General features: G+C 48.2%; 1 protein-coding gene across 1 annotated transcript; it reads right to left on the bottom strand.

The window, feature by feature from the left end:
- Positions 1–1,625: 1,625 nt before the first annotated feature.
- CTSF (cathepsin F) lies at positions 1,626–23,087 on the bottom strand. The gene is made up of 14 exons (XM_081175556.1): positions 22,844–23,087; positions 19,656–19,778; positions 17,272–17,347; positions 15,698–15,807; positions 14,559–14,634; positions 13,565–13,678; positions 12,511–12,656; positions 10,388–10,484; positions 9,891–9,971; positions 8,754–8,873; positions 7,347–7,411; positions 5,762–5,852; positions 4,933–4,991; positions 1,626–3,340 (listed from the first exon to the last, which is right to left on the bottom strand). Exons 1-14 carry the CDS (start codon positions 23,048–23,050, stop codon positions 3,266–3,268), a joined length of 1,440 nt encoding a protein of 479 aa, XP_081031682.1. The 5' UTR covers positions 23,051–23,087; the 3' UTR covers positions 1,626–3,265.
- Between the last annotated feature and the right edge of the window lie 1,622 nt (positions 23,088–24,709).

Here is a 24,709-nt window from a genome sequence, read left to right as displayed (position 1 = left end):
TTTTAATAAGGAATGGGGAAAATTTATAATTTATCTTAAAAACCATTGTAAACAGTTAAAACCGTTAGTAGGACTGGAATAAAATTTGTAGTTTAATGGTGAACTTTGGACATAATGGAGATGTAAAATATTTGGATTATCATAAAAGATGCAGGAGGAAATGATTAACCATAGGACCCACAAAGGGGAGGAAGTAAATCCAGGAGATTCTTTGGAATCTTGTTTTTATGTTGTGTATTGGATATGTGATTGTAAAACTTTGATCTGAAAACCAAATAAACATTTTTTAAAAAAAGAAAAAAAGCACCAAATGAAACAAAACAAAAATAACTCAAGTATCCGTTTTGTCCTAAATAACCTCTCCAAAGAGAAACTTGAGTGATTGCTGGGGGAATATGTTGGTACAGATCTGGCCACGTATGAAAAGAAGGGGAACTAGACATAGAATTGTAGAGTTGGAAGGGACCCTGAGGGTCGTCTGGTCCAACCCACTGCAAGACAGGAATCTCAACATACATTTCCATGTGGCATCTCATCAGGTTTTCAGACAAAAGTCTCTTCTCAAACTCTTGCCCGTCCATCTTTTCACCCAAAGGTTGCCTGGTGTTTTCCACTGAAAGGCTATTTCCATACAAGCTGCTGCTAATAACACCACAACTAACTCATTATGTGCTCCTAATGTGTCCAAAGCTGAAGCAGGAACTAAAACAAAAATTGTGAATTGGAACACAATCCTATCACATGTGTTCAAGAGAGCCATCAGTGCCACCATCTCTCCAATATGGGGTGAGATTGAGTTGTTAACAAAGTGGAGCTTTAGGGTGTCCAATGCCATCGAAAGAGCGCTTTAAGTTCTGCCTTTTATATTCAAGTTGTTATTTTTAAGCCGGCCTTGGACTATGTACCCATGTTGGTTCACGTTTCTCCAAAGCCAGCCCATCTTCCCAAGCCCATGATGGCAGTGATCAATATTCAGGAGGATGGATTCAAATATCTGAAGATGGAGCAAGCTTTGTTTTCTGCTGCTCCAGAGGGGAGGACCCAAACCAATGACTTCAAATGGCAAGGAAGAACTTTCTGATGGTAAGAGCTGTTCAACAGTGGAATGCAGACCTGGCCCACTTGAGGCAGGGTAAAGCAGCTGCCTCTGGTGGCAGAAGCCCCTGAGGCAGCATCCCGACCCTGGCATTTGTGCAAATTTCCAGGGGAATCTTGTTGGAAGTCAGTGTCAATGCTGGCACCACTTCTCCACCCGTGGCAGAGGCAAGCAGTTCAGTGGTGGGGCAGCACTTCCTATTTCGCCTTGTGTCACCTCTGAGCAGTATTTTTTTCTGGGGATACACAAACCCCTAAACATTCTGTAAATCTAAGTTTGGTCTCATTGAGGGGCAGTATTTCAATATGAGTAGGAAAATGAGAGTACTCCTAAACATTTTTTTAAAGTAAAAAAGCACTGCCTCTGAGATAAGCCTATTCTGATTACTTCCCATCCACTTTGTCTCTCATCCGCCTTGGAAGGATGCTGGCAAGACCTACTCAGGAGTACTCAGCAGAAGGTAAACCTAGTCTCCCACCCTCAAGACTCCAGGCGTCACACTACCCTCACCCCTGAAACACACAGACACTTTAGTTCAGAGTCCATCAGTATTTATTAGTGTGGAAATTACAGAAACACCAAAGGCTGCATCTTTAAAGTAACAGACAGAAGGCACAGCCACCTGAGCAGCTGCGTCTTCCAGAAACACTTTTTTTGCAGCCATTTTGCAAGTGCTAGTTATGCCTTCCACTCCCCAAAAGCCCTCAGTGCAACGGGGCTGGGGGCTGGGGAGTGCTCAAGTAGGATTCCTTGGAGGAGAAGGTTTGGGTGGTGCTTAGGACTGACCAAACTAGGGATCATCTCTCAGCATTGCCTTCAAACCTTCCACCAATATTTCCATTCTAGCAGCAAACATTAATACAGAGCAGCTAAATCTAAAAAAAAATGTGGGCTGGGTCTGACCTCTTTTTTTGTAGGGGGTGCAGGGAGAAAGATTTCATGGCATCTAAGTGCAAAAGCTGACCAATACTGGAATGGTTACTTTTCCTACAGGCTAGCGGAGCCGCCCAGCCACAGGCAAGACTGTCCTGCAAGGCTGTGACTCCACCACATCAAGTCTTCCAGAAGCAGAGGAAGACTTGAGCTAACGGAAACAAGGGTACCCCATTGGGGGGGGGCATTTATCAGTGCTACAATTCCTACGGGGAGCGGGAAGACTTGGAGAGTGCAAAAGAAAGAAGCCCCTGACTAACTAGAAAATAAGGGTGTTAAATGTGCTCCCCTCGTTTCCACAAGGAAGGGAAAATTCACCTGCACTTATTTAAGGGGGCTTGAGTGAGTTGTGAAGCTCCTTGGAACATCTTGTCTTAAATGCAAGCCGGTTCCCCAAGTTGTATGGAGACAGGAAGCTGGTCTTAGACCAAGAGAGACTGTCTGCTGTCCATCTAGCACAGCAGCTCTTCAACTTGAGGGGGGCCTTCCCTAGCCCTGCCTCCTGAGGATTGCAGGGTTGGACTAGATGACTCTTTGGGTCCCCTTCCAACTCTACAATCCCAGGACTGTATGAGATTCTATGTCTGGGACTTTCTGCGTGCAGAGTGGGTGCTCTTCTACTGAGCTGTGGCCCAAACTTAAGAGGCCTATGGTTAAAAAACAGTAAGGAGTTCTGCTTTTTGCAGAGGGAGTTGGGATGGGAGCTGGTAGTTAGATTGCTGCCCCTTCCTCCCTGGCCCCAGTTCCCAGTCTGCCTTCCAAAAAGCAGCTCAGGATTGACCAAGGTAAAAGAGGAGGCTCACAGCGAGGAGCAGCTGATGACCTAACCATTTCAGAGGAGCAAGTCCCCTTCACCATCCTCTGTGCATCTGCCCAGGCACCAAGTACCCCTTCACTGAGAGTCGGGGGAAGGAATCTGCTCCTACTGGAAAGGGGAGCACCCTTTAAACACACACCAGCACCAATCCTGGCCTGGTTGAAGGATCTCAGCAAGGTTAAGGGTCCTATCCTAGGACATGCTACCTCCAGTCTCTACCGTTCATAGCAGCAGGCAGGAGCAGGGGCCAGATCTTCTTAGTTATGCACTAGGCCTAACCAGGGCTATTTGGAAAGGGAAATGGGTAAACAGGGTCAGTATAATGTACAGGGAAGGTGCTCCGATCTTCATCTTGGTGCTGGGTGGAAAGCCAGCAAGTTGATGATTTGGACCGGAGGCAGTCAAGGGGCCCGAGAGGCTTACTCTATCACTGCAGAACTGCACATTGAGTTCATGCCACAGGCATGGCTGCCACGGTACAGGTAGTAGTAGCCCTGAAAAGAGACACGGGACAATTGTCAGTAAGCAGCACAGATCTTCCATGACCAGGAAAGCCTAGCCACAGTATTGGTTACTACAAGACTGGATTACTGCAACACACTCTTCATGGGGCACCCCTTGCGCTTGATCGGGAAGCTGCAGTTAGTGCAGAATGTTGCAGCACAATTGCTGACAGGACCCCATATAACCCCTCTGGTCGGAGATCTGCACTAGTTGCCCATTTGCTACCCAGGCCAGGTTCAAGGTGTTACTGTCAACATACCAAACTTTTAGCAACTTGGGACCAGTTTACCTGCGAGAACACCTCATCCCATATATATGCCCACTTATATCTGTGAAACTGGCATTGTTACAGATGCCACATAATACCTGTTCCACATTTGTAAGAAATAGACCTTTTATTGTGACAGCTCCTACACTTTGGAACTCCCTGCCCATTGACACCAGGCAGACGCCTTCCCTGTACTCTTCTCAGGGCCTGCAAAAAACTTTTATTGCTTACAGAAACCTAGCCAAATATGTAGACTGTTTACATCTGTTTTTAATTGTTTGCAGTAAAGTTTTTAAAAGCTGGTTTTGGTAGTTTTCATTGATGGTTTTACAGTGGAACCTCGTGTTATGTAGTGTCCCCCTTATGAATGCTGCAGGTTACACATTCCGCTAACCCGGAGTAGATGCCCCTTGTTGCGACCTTTGCCCCGGGATGCGAGCAGAAGTCACGGCGCAGCAGCAGGTGCCATTAGAGAAAGCGCGCCTCCTGTTACGAGGTTTCCTGTTACGAACGGACCTCTGGAACGGATTAAGTACGTAACATGAGGTACCACTGTATATCCTTTCTGTAAACTGTTTTGAGATTTTTTACAATCAAGCAGTTCCACAGTATGATCACATCTTACACGCATTTAAGTTTCAGCCATATGTGATTGAAGGCAAGCTGGTTGAATTTGTGCAAGTCAAGTCCCAAGCAAGATGGAGAGTTTAAGAGCTCTTTTTGCATTGGGTCCACTTGCAGTTACCTGGGGCAGAAAGAGCTTCTAAGTTCTCTGCCTTGCTTGCTGGGGATTCTGGGGATTATCTCTCCCCATCTGCCTTGCTTCAATTTTCATGTATATGCAGAACCCTTGGACTCGAACGTCTACATAAAATGTGATCGTAAGGAGCTTACATTTTGTGATATATATATCTGCCTTCTGCCTGCACATGAGCATGTCATTGGCCAGCACAACGTAAGCAGAAGTCAGCCATACCCTGGCACCAGCTCCTCCTTGCCTCAAAAAGCATTGTCAAGCAAAGAGACACTAGGTTAGAGGGTCAGCAGCAGGCAGTTACACTGAGGAGAAAGCCAAGCCTGACTCGTGAGCTTTCAGTGTATCAGCCCCTTCCTTACAATGTGAACAGAGATTGCCAAGAGCAGGGGAAAGGTCGCCCAGCTGCAGTGGCGTAGCGTGGGGGGTGCAGGGGGGGCCGGCCGCACCGGGTGCAACATCTGGGGGTTAGGGTTAGGGGGCGCAAATTACTTGCCTTGCCCCGGGTGCTGACAACCCACGCTACGCCACTGCCCAGCTGAGTTTGGAAGAATGCTTACCTTCTCTCCCCAGTTCTCTCCCCAACTGTTCTTGATCGCCCAGAATGGAGTACGGCCCCCTGTGTGTGCATACAGGTGGAAACAGAAGAGAGTCGTCAGGGGTAGAGCAAGCAGTAAACCACTTTGAGTTTGATTTTTTCCAAAGCAGCATATAAATTTTATAAAACCCTCCATCTATCCCTCGAGAGAGTCCCCCCCCCCTCAACCCATCGATCTCTTGAAGTGGCTTAAGATGGATCTGATCTCTGCATCATCCTTGGATGGAAGCCAGCAGCTTTTTGCAAGCAGGAAGGAATTCATTCTTGACCCTTCCTGCTTCCTCCATCCACCCACCGCTCCCTGCCCACCTCTGAACACCCATCACAAGCAAGGAAACTCCCCACTTGTAGTTCTCCTTCAGCCTCTATTAGTCACACCTGTTACAACTGGGGAGTCTGAAGTGAAACTTTGGGAATCATGAGAACTAGGGACTTAGATCAGACAAACATCAGCTGCCAGCACTATTAAAACTGCTCTAATATATTTTGCCCAGACGCAAGTAGGTTTTAACTGAGCAAGCTTTAGGGTAATTTAAAGTCTCATCTGCATTTTTTCTAACGCTTTGCGTGAGCGTTTTAGGAATGAGATAGGGTGGCACCAAAAAATTGTTTTAGATAGGTCACGCAAATAAATTAGAAAGAACAAAGTAAAGCAAGCTTATTGAACACAGATGGAGACTGCTTCTGAACGCTAAACTGCAGGGTGGAGGAATGGAGATTCCCGAGTGAATCTCCCCACCTTCATGCTTTGGGAGCATCCCCCCCCCCTGCAAGTAAAAGTAGCCACTTACGTGTGCCGTAGCCCACCAAGAGGACTGCGTGGTCAATCATCCAGGGGTTGCAGAGCAGGAAGAAGGGGTGGGAAACTCCCCTCCTGTAGAACTGGAGAGAGGAAGAAGGGGGAAAGGGCTCAGAGACAATCCTCGACTCCAAGCAACTTAATACATACATGTTGCACCTTGTGCAATGTTTGGGCCTTCAGGCAATTTGGGAGGGCTTGAAAGTCTATGCCTGAAGCTACTAAGAAAGTCAAATGTGTCCTAGCTGCAAGGAGTCCTTGCCCCTCTGAACAGATCTATTCCCTCGTGTTCTGCATGACTCAGCCCTCCCTCTCTCAATCAGCAACAAAAACCGAACTAGGCCAATCTGAATTTGGAAGCAGAGTAAGCCGTGTAAAAGAAATGGAAGCAGGGCTAGCTGTTGGATCAGACCAGAGGCCCAGCAGTCTGACCAACCAGAAAGCTCGCAAGGACAACAGAAATACCGTATTTTTCGCACCATAGGGCGCACCGGACCATAGAGTGCACCTTGTTTTTAGATGGGGAAATCAATAAAAAAAATCTTTCCCCCCCCCAGCCCCAAAGAGCAAAGTACAGGCTGCGCACAACCTCTCCCTGCCGGAGGGGTTGTGCGCGGCTATGGCACAAGCCAAGGCAGCGAGCGGGATGGATCGCACTCGCTGTTTTGGCTTCCTCTTTAGCCCCGCGCAATCCCTCCCTGCCGGGAGAGGCTGTGTGGAGCTAAAGAAGCCATAGCCCCATGCAGCCTCTCCCTGCCGGAGGGGTTGCACGCGGCTATGGAACAAGCCAAGGCAGTGAGCGGGATCCATCCCACTCGCTGCCTTGGCTTCCTCTTTAGCCCCGTGCAATATCTCCCTGCCGGAAGAGGCTGCGTGGAGCTAAAGAAGCCATAGCCCCGTGCAGCCTCTCCCTGCCGGAGGGGTTGCGCGCGGCTATGGCACAAGCCTGCATTCGCTCCATAGGACGCACACACATTTCCCCTCAGTTTTTGGAGGGGAAAAACTGTGTCCAATGGAGCGAAAAGTACGGTACTCTCTTCTCCACCTGCGATTCAACTGGTGTTCAGGTGTATGCTGCTTCCCGACAGCGGAGGCAGAAAATAACCATCATGGCTAGCAGCTATCGCCGGGCTTATTCTCCTTGAGTTTGTCTAACCTGCTTTTGAAGCCGGTCACATTAGTGGCCATTGCTGCATTTAGCGCTTGCAAATTTGACAGTTCTATTTGTGTGTGGAGAAGGGCTTTGTTTTGCCTGTCCTGAATCAGAGATGGCTCTGAGTCCTAGGGCAGGAGGTGGCAGAGCATCCCAGGATTTCTTTTCTTCTTTTTTTAAGTTTTAAAAAGCAAGGGGAAATGGAAAACCTATGGCCACATCATAAAGTTAATGCATCTCCCTGCTCAAACTTACATAGAAATTTCTGTCCCTCCACTGTGATTTTTTTGGGAGGGTTTCATTTTGCTCCCCACCTGCTCAACAAATGATGTGTGTGGGGGGGGGAATGTTTTTTGACCAAAAGAGCAACCTCTGTTGCTTACAGCATGGAAAAAGCAGCATGGCCCTCCAGGGGCCCCCTCACCTGCATGGCAAAGGCGTTCAGAGCAATGGAAATAGGGCCGTTCTTAGCCAGCCAGGCAGCGATCTCTGAAACGGAGAGAGTGACTGGTTAATATGCAAGGCCATTATATGATGCAGAGAGATATGAGAAGGAGAGGGAGCTTATGGGAGCTGCGCTGCAGGCCCTGCCCCAGAAAACGAAAGCATCTTACACATGTGGATCGCCATGCATTTGAGATCCTGATACGCTGCCTCTCTCCCTGGCCTCAGTTGCACTTCCTACACCCATGATTGGTGGCAGCAGGTAGGACAAGAGATCATAGCAGGACAGCTCAGCAGAGAAGCTGTTAAGTATCAAGTGTGTGGTCTTGAATGTTTCTTAGCCATAAAAGCAGCAAGAAGGGCACCTATCAAGTCCAGAGAACCTCTAGGGCAGGCCTGGGGTGCCTCAGGGACCTATGCAGTCATCCAGACCTCTAAATCCATCCCACAGGCCACAAGTCTCTCTGGCCCTGCCCTGTTTTTTCTTGGCCAGAATGTGTTATTGGACCATGATAATACCTCTTGCTTGTATGGATAAAGAGGATGTAAATAATAGCCTCTGTACTGGCTGCCCATCTACTATCAAGCCAGGTCCTTGTATTGATTTTACAGAGCCCTGAACAACTTAGATCCAAGGTACCTTAGAGATGGCCTGAACCCTTATATCCTGGCTCAGTTACCAAGATCACCTGGAAGAACCTCATTGGTCATCCCTTGTGTTGGCAGAGGTCATTTGACATCAACGTGAAATAGAGTCTTTAGTCTTATCAGCCTAGTCCTGTGGAACACTCTGCTAACAGCATCCAGCTCCTTTTAAAGATCCGCTGAGAACTTCTCTATGTCGTCAAGCTTATGCCAGCAATTAAGAAGGCATTTTTCCATAACACTTAGATGATGGTCTCTGATCTTAAATGTGTTTTAATATTATATAGTTAGTATTGTACACTGCTTTTATTTTGTTATGATTTGCAGCATATAAATATTTTCATAAACAGATATATATGTCTACACCAATTCTTACATGGCTGACTTCCGTCACATCTGTCGCCCTGTCCAGATGTTTTGAGACTACAATTCCCATCATCCCTGACCACTGGTCCTGTTAGCTAGGGATGATGGGAGCTGTAGTCCCAAAACATCTGGAGGGCCGAGTTTGCCTGTGCCTGCTCTGGCCCCACATACCACTGGCATGTGGCCTCTGGAAGTTTGGCCAAGAGGGAAGGCAGCCCTGGGACTGGGAAAAGTTTGCCCAACCCTTGCTCTAGGCAGTAGCAAGTGGCCTTCCTCATTCCACAGCGGAGTGTTCCAGATCTCCCTAGGTATTAAGAGGCCCACAATCTGATTCACTAACCATGGTCTGATTCAAGCCATGGTCTCAGACACGTACCTGTCTCATCCCGGGATATTGATACGGAGCTATTGATGTAGACGGCCACCTTATCCTTGGAGAAGCCACACTTCTGCTCAAACCCCTCGTAACTGTAATCGCGCTCTGTCTCCAGGCCGCCTGGGGAAGAAGAGGAGAATCAGGAAGGCAAAGGAAGGTGATGACCTGGCAAGGAAAACCGTGTACAGGCTGGGCTCTTGCTGTGCAGAATAAGGATCTAAGAGTGGCTTTAAAAAAACCCCACACATTTATTATGCCCTAATAATACTTCTGTGGGATGCAGGTGGCACTGTGGATTAAACCACAGAGCCTAGGACTTGCTGATCAGAAGGTCAGCGGTTCGAATCCCCATGACGGAGTGAGCTCCTGTTGCTCGGTCCCTGCTCCTGCCAACCTAGGAGTTCGAAAGCACGCCAAAGTGCAAGTAGATAAATAGGTACCGCTCCGGTGGGAAGGTAAACGGTGTTTCTGTGCGCTGCTCTGGTTCGCCAGAAGTGGCTTAGTCATGCTGGCCACATGACCCGGAAGCTGTACGCCGGCTCCCTCGGCCAATAAAGCAAGATGAGCGCCGCAACCCCAGAGTTGGTCACAAATGGACCTAATTGTCAGGGGTCCCTTTACCTTAATAATACTTCTAGAGGCAGCTTCCAACAATAAAAGCAGCAAGGAACAACAACCCCTACATGAGAAATCAACAGCAGCCAGAATCCAGAAATTCTGAAGAGGGACTTTGCATTGTCAACAAACGGCTGAACAAACAGAGCATCTTCCAGCCTCACTGTGGTGGTTGCTTCACAGCCATTGGGGAACTGCAGTAAAGGCAGCATGTGCACTCTTGAAAAATTCAGGGTTTGCCCCAAGAAAGAGGGAATGGATTTTTTCTAAAAGGGAAGGATCTGGCATGAATGGTGCTCTAGACGCAACTGGCAAAACTCAGTTACATTTTAGCTTTGGGAACAAACCAGCATTTCCAGCACCACCGTGCTCAAGCCGCCTAGTTTCTCCAGTTCAGAGATGGCTGTGAAAACAAGTCTCTGAACACTCAAAACATCTTATTCTCTGGATGTCAAGGTACATGCAGAGGAACAAGTTGCAGACCAAGTGCTGCGCTCGAGCAAAAATATTTTGCTGACTCACCCAGCCCTTCGATGGCCTCGTAGGCCGTGGATGGAAGTCCTCCTCCACAGGCTTTGTCTACGGAGTCACAGTCCAGCAGCTCTGTGGAGGGAGCAGAAATCAGGTCAGCTGGAAACTGGAGGGTAAACACCCAAAGACATGTCCAGTCTTGCTCCTGAAGTCAGCCAACTTCCCAATTTATTTCTTTATGACATTTCCTTCATAAAATTTATATGCCACTTGATAGAAGAAAAAACTCAAAGCAGTTACATCTTGCTCCTCGCCATATGTGATCTCAGGATGGGTTATAACAAGGTAATGAAAGGAAAAATTAAATAAAATCTGCTTGGAGAATGCAAGCATCCTATACCTGTAAAATATCTGAGTCAACGCGGTCATGTAAACAAGGCACAACCAATGACTTCACTGACAGTTTTTTTGTTTTGTTTTAGCTCTGCTGCCCAGAAAGCTCCCAATCCAAACATGAGAGGCCAGGCCTCCTCAAAGAATTCCCTTACCTTGCTCAGAGAGGGAGACCAAAGTGCCATTGTGGAGGAACCACTGCCCTTCCACGTTGCCCGTCACAGAGAAGGCCCAGCAGGAGCCACAGTAACCCTGCAGTAATTGAGAAAAGGAAAGCATTACTCCAGATAGTATGAACTGCCCATAAGATGAAAAAGGAGACAATTCAGAAGCAGCCTGGAAGAAGGCAACTTACATCAGTTAAACAACTTCACTGGCTACTGGTCCACTTTTGGGCACAATTCCAAGCGCTGGTTCTGACCTATAAAGCCCTATATGGCTTGGGACCAGGCTTCCTGAATGACCATAACTCCCTATATAAACCTTTCTAGGTGCCAAGATCCTCAGGTGAGTACCTTCTCTTTGTTAGGGGACATTCAGCACAGAAACATGTGTGTATACCTTTAAGAAGTTTCTGGGATTAATTGGCTGCAGGTGGCCATTGCTATAAAGGAAAAAAGCTGAGTTTTGTGGCCTGCCTGCAGGAATAACACCCACCAGAGTTTGTGTTTATTGTTTAGTAATAAAGTCTTCGTTTTAGTTTGGGTTTTACACCTATGTCTCCTGGAGTCACTCTGTCCTCTGCCACCGGCTGGAAATCCCCCTCCAACACTCTTGGACCCATTAACATCAAAAACACGGTTGGTGGTGACACAAGAGAGAAGCTTTGCTGCGGCTGCTCCCAGATTGTGGAATCCTCTCCCAGGAGAGGTTAAACTGGCTCCCTCTTGGTTATCCTTCTGCTGGCAGACTAAAACTTTTGTATTGAGACAGGCCTTTGAAAACGAAGGTGCAGACGATGCAGATGGTGTTGCCAGGGCAAACTGTACTTTAGCTGGTTCTAAATGTGTTTCGATGTACAGTGGTGCCTCGCAAGACGAAATTAATTCGTTCCGCAAGTCTCTTCGTCTTGCGGTTTTTTCGTCTTGCGATGCATGGTTTCCCATAGGAATGCATTGAAAATCAATTAATGCGTTCCTAGGGAAACCGCCTTCAGACCAGGTCCGGGGACAGTCTGTCCCCGGACCTCTTCTGAAGGCTGGGGGGGGGGGGGACAAGGGCTTTTCTTCCCACCCCCAGCATTTTAAAAAACCCCGGGACAGCGGAGGACTTCTCCGCTGTCCGGGCGATCTTAAAATGCTGGCGGGCGGCATTTTAAAATCGCCCCGGACAGCGGAGGACTTCTCCGCTGTCCGGGGCGATTTAAAAGCCCCTGGGAAGGCAGGCAGGGGGGACAAAGACTTTTGCCCCCCGCCAGCCTTCAGAAGAGGTCCTGGACCTCTTCTGAAAGCGGGCGGGGGGCGAAAGTCTTTGCTCCCCCCCCCGCCTGCCTTCAAAAGGTGTCCCCGCGGCAGCGGGAGGTGTCCCCTGCCCCCCACCCGGCTTCGGAGCACCGGGAGAAGCGATCTCCCCGCAGCCCCTTGCTGCAAAAGACGTCCGGGGGAAGCGGGGAAGCGAAGCGCTTTGCTTCCCCGCTTCCCCCGGACGTCTTTTGCAGCAAGGGGCTGCAGGGAGATCGCTATCTCCCCCCAGCCCCTTGCTTCAGAAGAGGTCCGGGGGCAGCAGGAAGCGAAGCGCTTCTTCCCCGCTTCCCCCGGACGTCTTTTGCAGCAAGGGGCTGCAGGGAGATCGCTATCTCCCCGCAGCCCCTTGCTTCAAAAGAGAAGACCCGCTGTCCCCGGGGCAAGCTTCGTTTTGCGAAGCAAGCCCATAGGGAAATTCGTCTTGCGAGGCAACTCGAAAACGAAAAAACCTTTCGTTTTGCGAGTTTTTCGTCTCGCGAGGCGTTCGTCTTGCGGGGTACCACTGTATTTTAACTACTGCTTTCAATTAGTTTTATTACTTTTCATTTTATGAGGATTTTTTTACATGTTGTAAGCTGCCTTGCATCAAAATTTGATACAAAGCTGGGACATAAATTCCTACAGAGAACAAAACAAATAAAGCTCAGGCCCAGAACCAAGGGTGGATCACTACCTTCTTCCAGCTCCTCACCAACCTCACACAACAAGCCCACACAGGGAAACAGTGGAACTTTTATCCCCTTTGGAAACTTTAAGCCCAACCTGGTCCCCTTGAGGAAGCAGCTGCTTCCATAGTGGAGCAGAGGAAAACCGACCTGGTTCTTGACACCTGTGACAGCCCCGTGGTCCCGCCAGTCCCACGAATCAGGGGGTGGATCATTAGGGATGGTGGCTGGTTTCATTGGCCGACCAGGCAGCTGGGAAAGCAGTGGGTTCAAGTACGTGGAGCGGAACTCCTCCTCTGAAACAAAGGAGAAAGATACATTGTGCGATGAAAAGACAAAAGCACCAGACTTCATAAAATATGACACTCTAGCCTTCCTGGCTGGTTGAAGTTCTTGAGTTCTATCTGCCACAAATACATACAGTGGTACCTCGGGTTAAGTACTTAATTCGTTCCGGAGGTCCGTACTTAACCTGAAACTGTTCTTTAACCTGAAGCACCACTTTACCTAATGGGGCCTCCCGCTGCTGCCGCGCCGCAGGAGCACGATTTCTGTTCTCATCCTGAAGCAAAGTTCTTAACCTGAGGTACTATTTCTGGGTTAGTGGAGTCTGTAACCTGAAGTGTATGTAACCTGAAACGTATGTAACCCGAGGTACCACTGTATCTGTATCTTTCCTCTTTGGAACTTGTGCTGTAATTTTAAAAACATTAGATACCCATTTTTGCTTTATTTTATGCTACTTCTATTCACTTTGTTTCATTCTCTCTCTCTTTTATTGAATAAAAAACCCTTTTAATATACACATCCGGATAATGTATTATCCCAGTTCCTTAATGCGACTAACTGAATGTAAAAATAAAATATCTGGTTTGAGACACCTGCACTTTCCAAGGAAGCTGGGATATGTAACACTTACCACATTGCAGGATAAAGAAGACAAGACTCTAACCTGTTAGCTGGAGCTTTTTCAGAGAGGGTTTGGTGGTGGCACTGTTAGGACTAAGTGTCAGAAGTTTTGTAGAGAATGTCATTTGTTTACTGCAGCCTGTTTAGCCTGGTGCCCTCCTGATGGGCGTTTTAGTCTTGCAACATCTGGAGGGCAGCTGGTTGGCGAAGGCGGGTCTACCAGACACAGGTATGCTGTAGCTCTGTGATTCAGAGGGGAAGCTAGCAGTAGAGTCCCTGCCCCGTCCTCACCTACCTGTCAGATCACTGAATTTGGTGATACCGTATTCTGCCGTGCCCTGATCCAGTTCCTGAATTAGCCGGGCCTTCTCCAGATTCTCTGCAAAGATCCTGAAACGCCTCTCAGTCTCTAAAAGAGCAGGAGGCCAGGGAAACAAGGACTGAGCATGAGTATTGATTCTTATTGGTTCTTATCCATCAGCAGTTATGCCTACAGTTCTTTAAGGATGCTTAACATGCAGAATGCTACTGCCAGCAGTGTGTACGTGGGCTGGTGGGCTCCGAGGAGTGGAGGGATGCCCAATTGGATCAGGAGAAGCTGGAAGACAGACAAGGGAGGCGGGGAGCCTGTGGCCTTCCCAATGCCTTCCTTCCTAACTCCCAACAGCCCAAGCAAGCACAGCCATGCCTGCTACAAAATCTGAACATCAGAGGAACTCTGCTGAGAAGCTAGCCTGACCTTTGCAGCTTATATTTATAATCACAGAGCCAGTGTGGTGTAGTGGTTAAGAGCGGTAGTCTCGCAATTTGGGGAACCAGGTTCGTGTCTCCGCTCCTCCACATGCAGCTGCTGGGTGACCTTGGGCCAGTCACACTTCTTTGAAATCTCTCAGCCCCACTCACCTCAAAGAGTTTGTTGTGGGGGAGGAAGGGAAAGGAGAATGTTAGCCACTTTGAGACTCCTTAAAGGGAGTGAAAGGCGGGATATCAAATCCAAACTCTTCTCTTCTTCTTGCATTTTATATCCCACTTTCCTTCCAAGGAGCTCAAGGTGGCACACACAGTTCTCCCAGCCCTTCTTATTTTATCCCCACAATTACTCTGCGAGGTACATCAGACTTGAGAAACTGTACCTGGCCCAAGGATATCCCACGAGCTTCAGGGCTGAGTGGGGATTCAAACTCTGGGCTCTGTCAGGCCCTAGACCAACCATTACACCACACAGGGCAGCCTTACCAACATGCCCAGGCATGTTGTTGCTTTGACAGTTTCCTTCGCCCAACATTCACCTTGCTTGTCCTTGTAGCTCTTCTCATAAGTTGTCAAGAACTCCTTGAAGAGGGGCACCTGGTGGTTGGAGGCATTCTGGGGATGGAAGAATCCAGAACTGAGAAACTGGTACACAAGGAACTGATGAATCACAGAAACAGAGCTGCTGCCTTCAACTGCAGATTGCGATTTTATTTTATTTTCCAAACTGTATTGCAGAAATGTTGATTAAGGCATAAATATAAATTAGCCCTCTTCCCTCCTATGAACAGTATTTCCAGCATAATATTACATTTCTTTAACACAATATATTTTACGAGTAGTATTAAGAACCTATTAAACATAATATTTGACTTTCAATAGTATTATTATTATTTTCCTTTACAGCATTCATTGTCTCTTAGAACCTATAATCTAAACAAAGGACTCCATTAATTAGATGCACGTTTCATTTTTCTTAATTAATCTAACCCTTCTACAATGAATCCTGTCTTTCTCTTTAAAAGACCAAACTGTTTTATATATAGTTGGAACTGATCTACCAGATTCCTGGCATTTTATGAAATCAATGAATAAATGCCAGCCTGCCAAAAACCTGTCCATCTTTTTTTGACCTTTGACCTTTCATTACCCTAGCCAATTACTTTTTTTAAATCACTGTATCAGAAGCAAGGTTATCTTAGGCAGATGATATCAAAGTACCCAAGATGAATCAGTTTCCCTAATGTTAGAATCAGGAACATGCAAACAGGAATGCTGTGCATTTTTGACCAAAATTGGAAGATTATGCCTGTCTCAAATGTATACAGTCAAACCTCGGAAGTCGAACGGAAGTCCATCCGACTATCAAAATGTTCAGAAACCAAAGCATGGCTTCTGGTTGGCTGCAGGAAGCTCCTGCAGCCAATCGGTAGCCATGTCGGACTTTCGGGTTCCAAAGAATGTTCGTAAACCAGAACACTCACTTCCGGGTTTGCGGCATTTGGGAGCCAAAACGTCAAGAGTACCAAGACGTTTGGGATCCAAGGTACATGTACATGCTTTTGGTATAAAGGGAAAGAAGAGAAAGAGACAACTCAGTCAGCAGGAACACAGCCCTGCTTTGCCCTGCTAAGAGAATTCACACCCCAGCTCCAAAAGGCAGACGAATGACACTCACCTGCAGAAACCTCTCTTCCTGGGCTAACTCCTCGACTTCCTTGGCAGGTGCCTTCGGACGGAACACTTCCCACTCCCCCAGTTTTGCTGCATGGACTACCTCCGATGGCTCTGCAAGAACAAGGGGTGTGTGTGTGTTTATTTATTTACTATCCCACACTCCGTCACCAGACTACGTGGATACAGTCATACCTCGGGTTGAATGCGCTTTGGGTTGAGCGCGTTCGAGTTGCGCTCCGTGGCAACCCGGAAGTAACGGAGCGTGTTACTTTCGGATTTTGCCGCTTGCGCAGACGCTCAAAATGACGTCACGCGCATGCGCAGAAGTGCCATCACTAGATATGTTTTCTTCTGGATGCGAACGGGGCTCCGGAACGGATCCCGTTCATATCCAGAGGTACCACTGTATTCCAAAAGTCACCTAAATTCTAAATGGCTATCAGCTAAACCCCCAATCCTTCCCATTACACCTCCTCGCAGAAATATGTGCTTAACCAGATATGCAGAAGGAAATCTTTTACCCAACAGCCTACACCTTAATGATTCATGCCCCTGAATGATTAATTGTGCCTGGGGAGAAAAGGTGAGGCCATGTATCAATTACACACACGGACACCCATCTCGCAAATGATGTAAGTCCAGGTATCAACATCATAGTGCCTTGCAATCTTCTCCTGGCCCCCACAAAGCCCCTCCCCGCACTACCCACTTGGTCATGAGGCCGTAAGGGTGGCCAGTTTTTTCTCCCTTTAAAGATACATACAGGCAGCACCCCCAACCCCCCGTTTAGGCACGTTCCATATGTGTGCAACCGTGTACATGTGCATTGCGCCAAACCCAGAAGTGACCCAGAAACATCATAAAGACGTCACTGAAATGTCACTAAAAGGGCAGAGCAGGGTGTTTGCAGGCTTTTTCAATGGGTTTCAATTATACACAATTTCACTGACGCACGCAGTACCTCAGAACGTAAACCCCGTGTAAACGGGGGGAGGGGCTCCTTGAACAGGAGGAGGAAGTTGGAAAAGTGGCGCTCTTTCCCATTTCCTCTTCCAACTCTATGTGCTTTTCAAGCCTCAGATTAATATTATCGGGTCGACTTTTATCCAGATCCCTTGGAAAGGCAATGAGTGCGTATGTATGAACTCTGACAGGAAGGTTGATCCAGAGGACACAGAGAGAAGCAAGCAGGCTCGGTGGCGCCCACAGCACACAGTCGTAAATCGCCACAGACCAAAGAATGGTTGGCAGCTCCAGATTAAGGAATTCTAAATGGCTCTGAAGCTACTTGCATTTGCTCAGTTGCACTGATAGGATTCCAACCTGGATGGAGCATTACAGTGTGGAGGCTATTTGCCGCCTGAAGGAGAATTCTGTGGAAGTAGGTAGGCCGGTACAAGAGTTATCTTATCCGTTCTGGTTGCTGCTGGCTTTTACAATCAATATCGCTGAAGGAAAAGCTTGGCTCAGGGAGCTACTGTTTATGTCAACAGTATGCAAAGGTTTGGGGCCCTGCCTTCTTGACTGTATTTTCTGCTTTTAACGCTTCGGACAGACTACCCAGACCTGACTTACCAGCCAGGCGACACTCTTGCTTCACCAGTCTCTTCCTGTTTGCCCAGGGCTGGCTCCAGACCTCAAAGTGACATGACTGGAAGGGAAGAACAGAAAAGGTTAGGAGGGCAAGCAAGGACAAGCCACTCAGATAAGATGCGTGAGGCGGAAGGATGCAAGGCTGGAAATCAGAAATATTGCCTTGCCATCAACTCTAGGAGAGGAAATGGGGCCTACTGGGCTATCTGAGGAGGCAAAAGGAAGTCAGGACCTCTGGCTCTGGCAGGAAAGGGCTGCCCTCCTCCCAAAAGGTTGAAGGTTCAATCCCCATAAGGGGCAGCTGCAGATTCCTGTATTGCAGGGGTTTGGACTAGATGATCCACAGGGTCTCCTTCCAACTCTTATGATTCTATGACCTAATGGTCTATGACTCCAAACAGTAAGGTGCCTTGGGGCGTTCATCTTGCACCATGCACCAGAGATGCTTTATCCCTACCAGCCACTCCACTGGGAGGACCTTTTGCATCTTAATTGAGGCTGATCTCATGAAAATACAGTGGTACCTTGGGTTAAGTACTTAATTCGTTCCGGAGGTCCGTTCTTAACCTGAAACTGTTCTTAACCTGAAGCACTTTAGCTAATGGGGCCTCCTGCTGCTGCTGTGCCGCCGGAGCCCAATTTCTGTTCTTATCCTGAAGCAAAGTTCTTAAACTGAAGCACTATTTCTGGGTTAGCGGAGTGTGTAACCTGAAGCGTATGTAACCTGAAGCGTATGTAACCCGAGGTAACACTGTAAGTCCTAGCAAGAGGGTCAGTGTGTGTACTTGTCAGATATCTTGCACTGAGGGCTAGTTGCGCCTGGGTTGTAACCACTTCAGTCTTCAGCTTGGAGGATCGAGGACACCATAAACATCTCAGAAGAGCCTGCCTGCTGGATCAAGCCCATCTTACGTAGCTCAGAGGTAGAGAATCTGCCTTGCATGCAGAACCACCCAGGTTCAATCTCCAGGTAAGGCTAGGATAAACTTTTGGATAAAGCAACTGTGCCAGTCAGTATACATGATGTCAATGCTCTCTATCTTCCTCTTCGGCACCCAACCCCTGGAGCTACATGAGGCACTGTCAGCTGACAGGCTGGCCAGCCAAACCAAACTGCTCTTATTTGAGGGGAAGTTTATGCAAAGAGATTCAGTGATGCCAGGTCACAAGATAAACATGTGAGACCCAGGGGGACAAACTGAATTTGGCATGTGCTTATGGAGATCGTAGCCTTGATAATGAGAAGTCTGAGTCAACAGTACCAATGTTTACTGTTGTTAACACGCTGCTTTATGCAGACCAAAGCAAATCTGTAACCTTCCCAAGCTTCTGGGCAATGACCTGCTACTTCCCCATTCATCTCCTGGACATCTAACTTGCCACCATTTCTCCAACACGTTGGAAGGAGGAGACCATATTTGCACAAACTACTTTGCGCCAGCCACAGGTCCCAGTGGGAGGTCTGCTCCTCTTCAAGCAAAGAGGTGTCTGTTTGGAGATAGGAGAGTTAGAAATCCCACTTCACTGCCATCTGCATATCCACACTTCCAGGGAAACTGAGGTGCCAGGGAAAGATTCTGCAGAGTCCCAGCCTCAGGTGCCCCCTCAGTCTCAGCCCATTCTGTTTCCTAATGCCCACAGTGGTGATACTCAGGGACTTGTAGCACTGTTGGAATAGAGACAAGAGCTGATATACCCAACTGGGGTCATTTTACCACCCTTTCAAATGTTTCTGTGGGAGGGGAGGCTATTGTTTTGTTTTGGTTTTGCTTTATTATGTATTTTGTGTTTTCATTTTGTATTTTTATGTTTCGAACCACCCTGTGATCTTCAGGCGAAGGAAGGTACACAAATAAATTATACTGACTGTAAAAAAATCTCAAAGTGGTAAATGAAAACAAGAATACAATAAAAACTACCAGTAAAAACATTCAAAAAATTAAAATCAGGATAAATTAAAAAAACAGATTAAAACACACATCAATGTTCAAGGTATCTGCGTACGCTTGTCTAAACGAAAATATTTTAAGCCAGGCGCTGAAGGGAGTTTGGTGAAGGCACCAGCCTGATTATCAATTGGCAGGGAGTTCCAAAGTGCCGGTGCTGCCACACTAAAAGACTGATTTTCTACAAATGAGGAACAGATATTATGTGCCAGTGCCTGTGCTAACGGTTGCAGCCCCATGTGTTTTGCGTGATGCTACCAAATGTGTTTTTTTTTTAAACTCAGAAGAGAAATCAGTAGAGCCATGCAAAACTAGGATACCTTGGGAACCAGACTCCAGGTTTCCAGCACATTGAAGGTACTAGCTACGCTCCCCCTGCCCCTTTTAACCAGAAAGCAAAAGCACCATGCTGATTCTTACCATTTGCTCCGGTTCTTCTGGAGTGAGGCAACTAGGAGCATCTTGCCCCACAGCCTGCTTCCCACTGCACTGACTGCTCTGCAGCAGAGTCACATCCAGGTAGTACTTGATTCCATTCACCACCTGGAGATGAGGAAAGAACAGCTCTCAGGCAAGTGGGAAAAGTTGGGAAATTGCCCAGTGATGTTGACTGCCTGCAAGCAGCCAAAACCAGTTCGGAAGAAACTGGAGAAGACCTAGAGTGGCCTCAATGGTTTTCTGGTTTGGAAGGAGGAGGCAGCAGATAAGTATGGCTGGACTCTAAAGTTCACCACCCGGCTTTAAACTTGAGGTTCATAAGCTCATGCTGCAAGTTCAATCCATACATGCATAGAACAGGAACTTCATGAAAGAAAAACGATACACAGCCACTGTCTGGCACACTGCTGACACTGGGAAACATTTCAGCATTCCACAATTCCTGACAGGCAGAGAAAGGGACCAGACTGTTCTGTCTCTTGCTGGCTGGCCAGGTCTGTGGTCACCTCACCTCAAAAAGGATACTGTAGTTGGAAAAGATTCAGAAAAAGGCAACTGAAATGATCAAGGGTATGGAATGACTCCCCCATGAACAAAGGTTGCAGCATTTGGGGACTTTTTAGCTTAGAGAAAAGACGAGAAATGACAGAAGTCCATGAAATTATGCATGGCATGGAGAAAGTAGTCAAAGGGAAGTTTTTCTCCCTCTCTCATCACGTTAGAAATCATGGGCATCCAATCAAACTGAATGTGGAAGCTTCAGGACAGATAACAGGAAGGAGTCTTTCACAGAGTACATAGTTAAACACTTTTATAGGAGGCTGTAAAAGATAATTAGACAAATTCATGGAAGAGAAGGCTTTCAATGGCTACTAGTCACAGTCATTATGCTCTGCTTCCATGGAGGTCAGGGGCAGTATGCGCTGAATACCAGTTGCTGGAATCCACAGGAGATGAGAGAGTGGTTGGCTACTATGAGAACAGGATGCTGGACTAGATAAGCCATTGGCCTGATCCAGAAGGGCTCTTCTTATGTGATTCTGTCTCACAATCCCAAACACTGAACAAAAGGCTCTCATGAAAGCCAGGAAGTAAATAAAGCCTCACACACACACACTTGGAGAGCTAGCCAGGCACAATACTGGAGGCTCGAGGCCAACTGTGGCCAAAACACTTCTGTGAGAGCCAGCACCACAGTTGTACAGGGAAGAATTAAACAGAGCAGGCTGCCTCCTCATGGGAATTATGGTTAGGCCTGCAGACCATTTCAAATACTGATAAAACACACACACCCTTTTGTTTCTGATATTTAGATTCCATCAAAGATGCAACCTGGTTCTGAGGGAGGAGCAGGAATGCATGGGGCTGAGTTTCTCTTGCTGACTGTCAGCTGTAAGGGCATTCCACTGGCCTTACTCTTAGTCACTGACCTAGTTCTCCAGCATGGAGTGACAGCCTCGGCCCAGAGGTTTGTTACTTGCAGGTCAGCATCAATTACCCAGGACTCCAGCTAATCAGATGGAGGCAGATTCCCTCCCCCTCTGCCAGTATACCAGTTAAAGCAGTCTAGCTTGATGGAAGCCACCCGTAACTATTTTAAGAGTTAAGTGGATTGTGCTTCTAATTGTCAACAAGAAGACACCTGGGACAGCAATAAGGATCCCAAAGGAAGCGAGAAGAAGAAAAATAACATCCTCAGCGGCAGACTCCCCGGCCCTCTGTACTTCCTAAGTCCTGTGTTTGCTGTTTCGGATGCCTGTGGAGCTCGGGGTGGGGGCCGATAGAGAAAATACTCTCTACAGATGCCATCAGGCCTCCCCTCCCTCAAATGTCACCTGGTAGCAGGCTGCTTCAGCCTCTTGCCCTGAACTGTTTCCATGACAGCTGATCATTACAGGAACTTAATACTTAATTTTAAAAACTGATGTCTCAGTTTACTTCCCATCCCTTCCAGTCCCTTTTTCACAAGAACAAGTGCAGCATCCTGTTCTTACAGGGGTCAAACAGATGCCCAAGGGAAACCAGCAAGCACTCTTCCTTCCTGTGGTTTCCAGCAACTGGTATTCAAAAGCTGTGGAGGCAGAGCATAGCCATTGTGGCTAGTAGCCACTGACAGACCCCTTCTTCATAAATTTGTCCAATCTTCTTTTAAAGCGTTCCAAGTTGGTGCCCAACACCACCTCCTGTGGGAGTGAGTTCCATATTTTAACTATGCACTGTGTGAAGGACATTCTTTTCCTTGGACAACGTGCAGTGCTTTATTTTTTTAGGGAAAATGGTGCCGGTACTCATCATGACGTTGTTACAGTAACTGCCACACTTTTAACATTTGAAAATTAAAGGTTCTGGTACTGCGTACACTTGAGTACTCCCAGAAAAAAAGCACTGACAACCTGTCATTTAGACTGTAATCCCAAAGGCAGGGTCAGTCTTGTTCTAACTGAATGAACGTAAGCTGCTCTGGAATTCTTTTTGGCTGAGGGGCAAGGTACAAATGCCTTAACTAGTTCGCTAAATTAAATTAATTTGACTGGAAGGGGTGGGGTTTCTGGGTCTCTTGGCAAAACAAAGAGCACACACTTTGCATGCAGAAGGTCCAGGGTTAAATCCCCAGTTCAGAGGATCAAGGAGGTGTTGGAGGGGGGGAGACCCCATAGCCAAGACCCTGGAGAAGTGCTGCAAAAATGGCTGGCATGAGAGCCAGTGGTAGTGTAACAGTTAAGCTCGCTCACTGTCTCTCAGCCTACCCTGCCTCACAGGGATGTTACGGGGATTAAATGTGATGCAGAAAAACCATATAGGTCACCATTTTTAACTCATTGGAGAAAGGGGGACGGACATAAGCGCAATGAATGGACTTGGATGGGGGCTACTTGGGGCATGAGGTCCTCACAGCCTCTTTGGCCCCAGATGCTTTGGATTACGAGGAATACTTAATCCTCCCCCATCCTAAATCATAGCCCCCACTTCTTTCAGCTCCAAAGTCCCCCGACGTGCTTCAGCCCCCAAATACTTCATGCTCCTCCACAGTGATGAGCCCCATCCAATTCTTCCAGCCCCAAGGTTCCTCCCTCCTAGCACCCGTGGCCCCCCAAATCACGATCCCCCCTCATTTCTTCCAGCCCCAAGGTCGTCCCCCCGCACCTGCGCCCAGCCTTTCTGCATCTCACCTGCGTCTGGGCTGAGCGCAGCGTCCAAAGTCGACCGCCACCTCCGGAGCCCGCCTTGTCGCTCTGGAAAGTCTCGGCCAAGGCGAAGCGAGCCGCCTCACGGGCCTGGCCGCTCCGCACGTCCACCTCCCGGGCGCCCCCCGGCATCGCCGCGGAGGCACCCAGCAGGAGCAGCAGCACAAAGGGGACAGCCGACGCCTGCGCCATCCTTGCTCTGACTGAAGGGAGTCGGGCCGGCGGCCGGGTGGAGGGAGGGAGAAAGGGCGGGGCCTGAGGCAGAGTGGGAGGGGCCTGAGGCAGACGGCTGGGCATTGGGTGGCGTCCCCTTGGCCGACGAGGCTGGAGGGCGTGTCTCCGCCATGCCCCGCCCACCCGGCGTCATCTGAACGCCCTCGCTGCCCTTGGCTTTGGTCCTCTCCCTAGAAAAACAAGAGGCAATCCCGGCTTCCCTCCAGGAGAAAGGGGCGGGGTCTCACTCCCGCAGCCCCCCTCATGTGACGTCACACGGGGACCCTTCCCTTCCTGCACACCTGGAGAGTACCCCCAGTGGGGTGAGGAGAGGCACAAGGGATGAGAACAGGCAGCGCCCTCACCCTGAGCATCTTGCAGGCCACAAGGGCCAATGCATGAGCCCGTGTGAGGCAGAGGTTCGAGGGCTAGGATCTGGATTCAAATTCCCACTTGGCCATGAAGTTCACTGGGTGGTCTTGAGGGGCAGTCAGCCTAATTCTACCAGACAGGGTTATCGTGACCATAAAATGGGGGAGAATCAAGTGTGCACAGCTTTAGAAGCAGCAGGACACTAGATGCCAGCAGCTGGAGGAAAACAAGGTAACAATAAGTTAAAACGCCTGGCTACCAAGCAACCTGAAACGTGGCATGTGTTTGTATACATAGTAATGGTGCCAGGGTGTAGCTAGATCTTCCTGTTGTACAATGGCGAGATCAGATTTTTCACTGTGTGCCACAGATCCAAGCTATGGACACTTGTTATCTGTCCCAAAACACACATGGGATTGCAACATGAAATTCATCTGCCCATGTTTGCATATTGTTCTCTGAACTTGCCACAATCCCTGCATGCAGGGGTAAAGCACACAAGAACCTACGTATGTTTAGCCCTGATGGATCAGACCAGCAACCAGCAGATGGTTAGAGTGTGGTGATGACAACGCCAAGATTGCAAGTTTGATCCCCGTAAGGGACAGCTGCATATTCCTGCATTGCAGGACTTAGATAATCCTCAGGGTCCCTTTCAACTCTGATTCTTCTAGCCCAGCATCCTATACTCACAGTGGCCGACCAGATGCCTGTGGGAAGCCAGCAAGCAGGATCTGAGCACAAAGCCTTCTCCCCTCCTATGGCTTCCAGCAATTGCTGTCTGCAAGTGTGAAGGCAGAGCATAGCTATCATGGCTAGTAGCCATTGATAGCCCTCTCCACCATGTATGTCTGATCCTCTTTTAAAGCCATGAACCAGTAGGACAGTATATGAACCTGAGATGAAATAGCATGTAATTTAAAATGTTCTGCAGGACTCCGGGCAGCAAAGACTCACCCGGCTCCTTCTGGCATCTGCCCACAAGATAGCCAAGGGAGAGTACATTTCCACACCCCTAAGGTGAGGAACATTTTGACCTTAGCCTAATCTTCTGCAGGTGGCAGAAGCCTTCTGGCAGGAAGAGCTGGTTTGGGCAGTGATTGGAGCCTTCTGGCAACAAGACAGCAACATAGGGAGAGCCAAAATGGGTGGAGATGGGGTAGCAGTTATGAAGTCCTGAAATGCTGCAAACTCTGCCCACTGCTAGCAGGTACCTCCCTGGCAGATTACCTCACTGGGCTGTAGCGCAGAAAATAGGTTCCCTGT

The sequence above is a fragment of the Podarcis bocagei genome (assembly GCF_964188305.1).
Source record: "Podarcis bocagei genome assembly, chromosome: 16".
NCBI classification, from domain to species: domain Eukaryota; kingdom Metazoa; phylum Chordata; class Lepidosauria; order Squamata; family Lacertidae; genus Podarcis; species Podarcis bocagei.
This window is presented reverse-complemented; position numbering and strand designations above follow the sequence as displayed.

Excerpts from the sequence above, each read along its gene's own strand:
- CTSF (XM_081175556.1), bottom strand. The coding sequence starts at position 23,050 with ATGGCGCAGGCGTCGGCTGTCCCCTTTGTGCTGCTGCTCCTGCTGGGT. Across the intron at positions 19,779-22,843 it reads TGCGCTCAGCCCAGACGCAG|GTGGTGAATGGAATCAAGTA; the intron begins GTGAGATGCAGA and ends CCTCATCTCCAG. Across the intron at positions 13,679-14,558 it reads GAGCTACAAGGACAAGCAAG|AGACTGAGAGGCGTTTCAGG; the intron begins GTGAATGTTGGG and ends CTGCTCTTTTAG.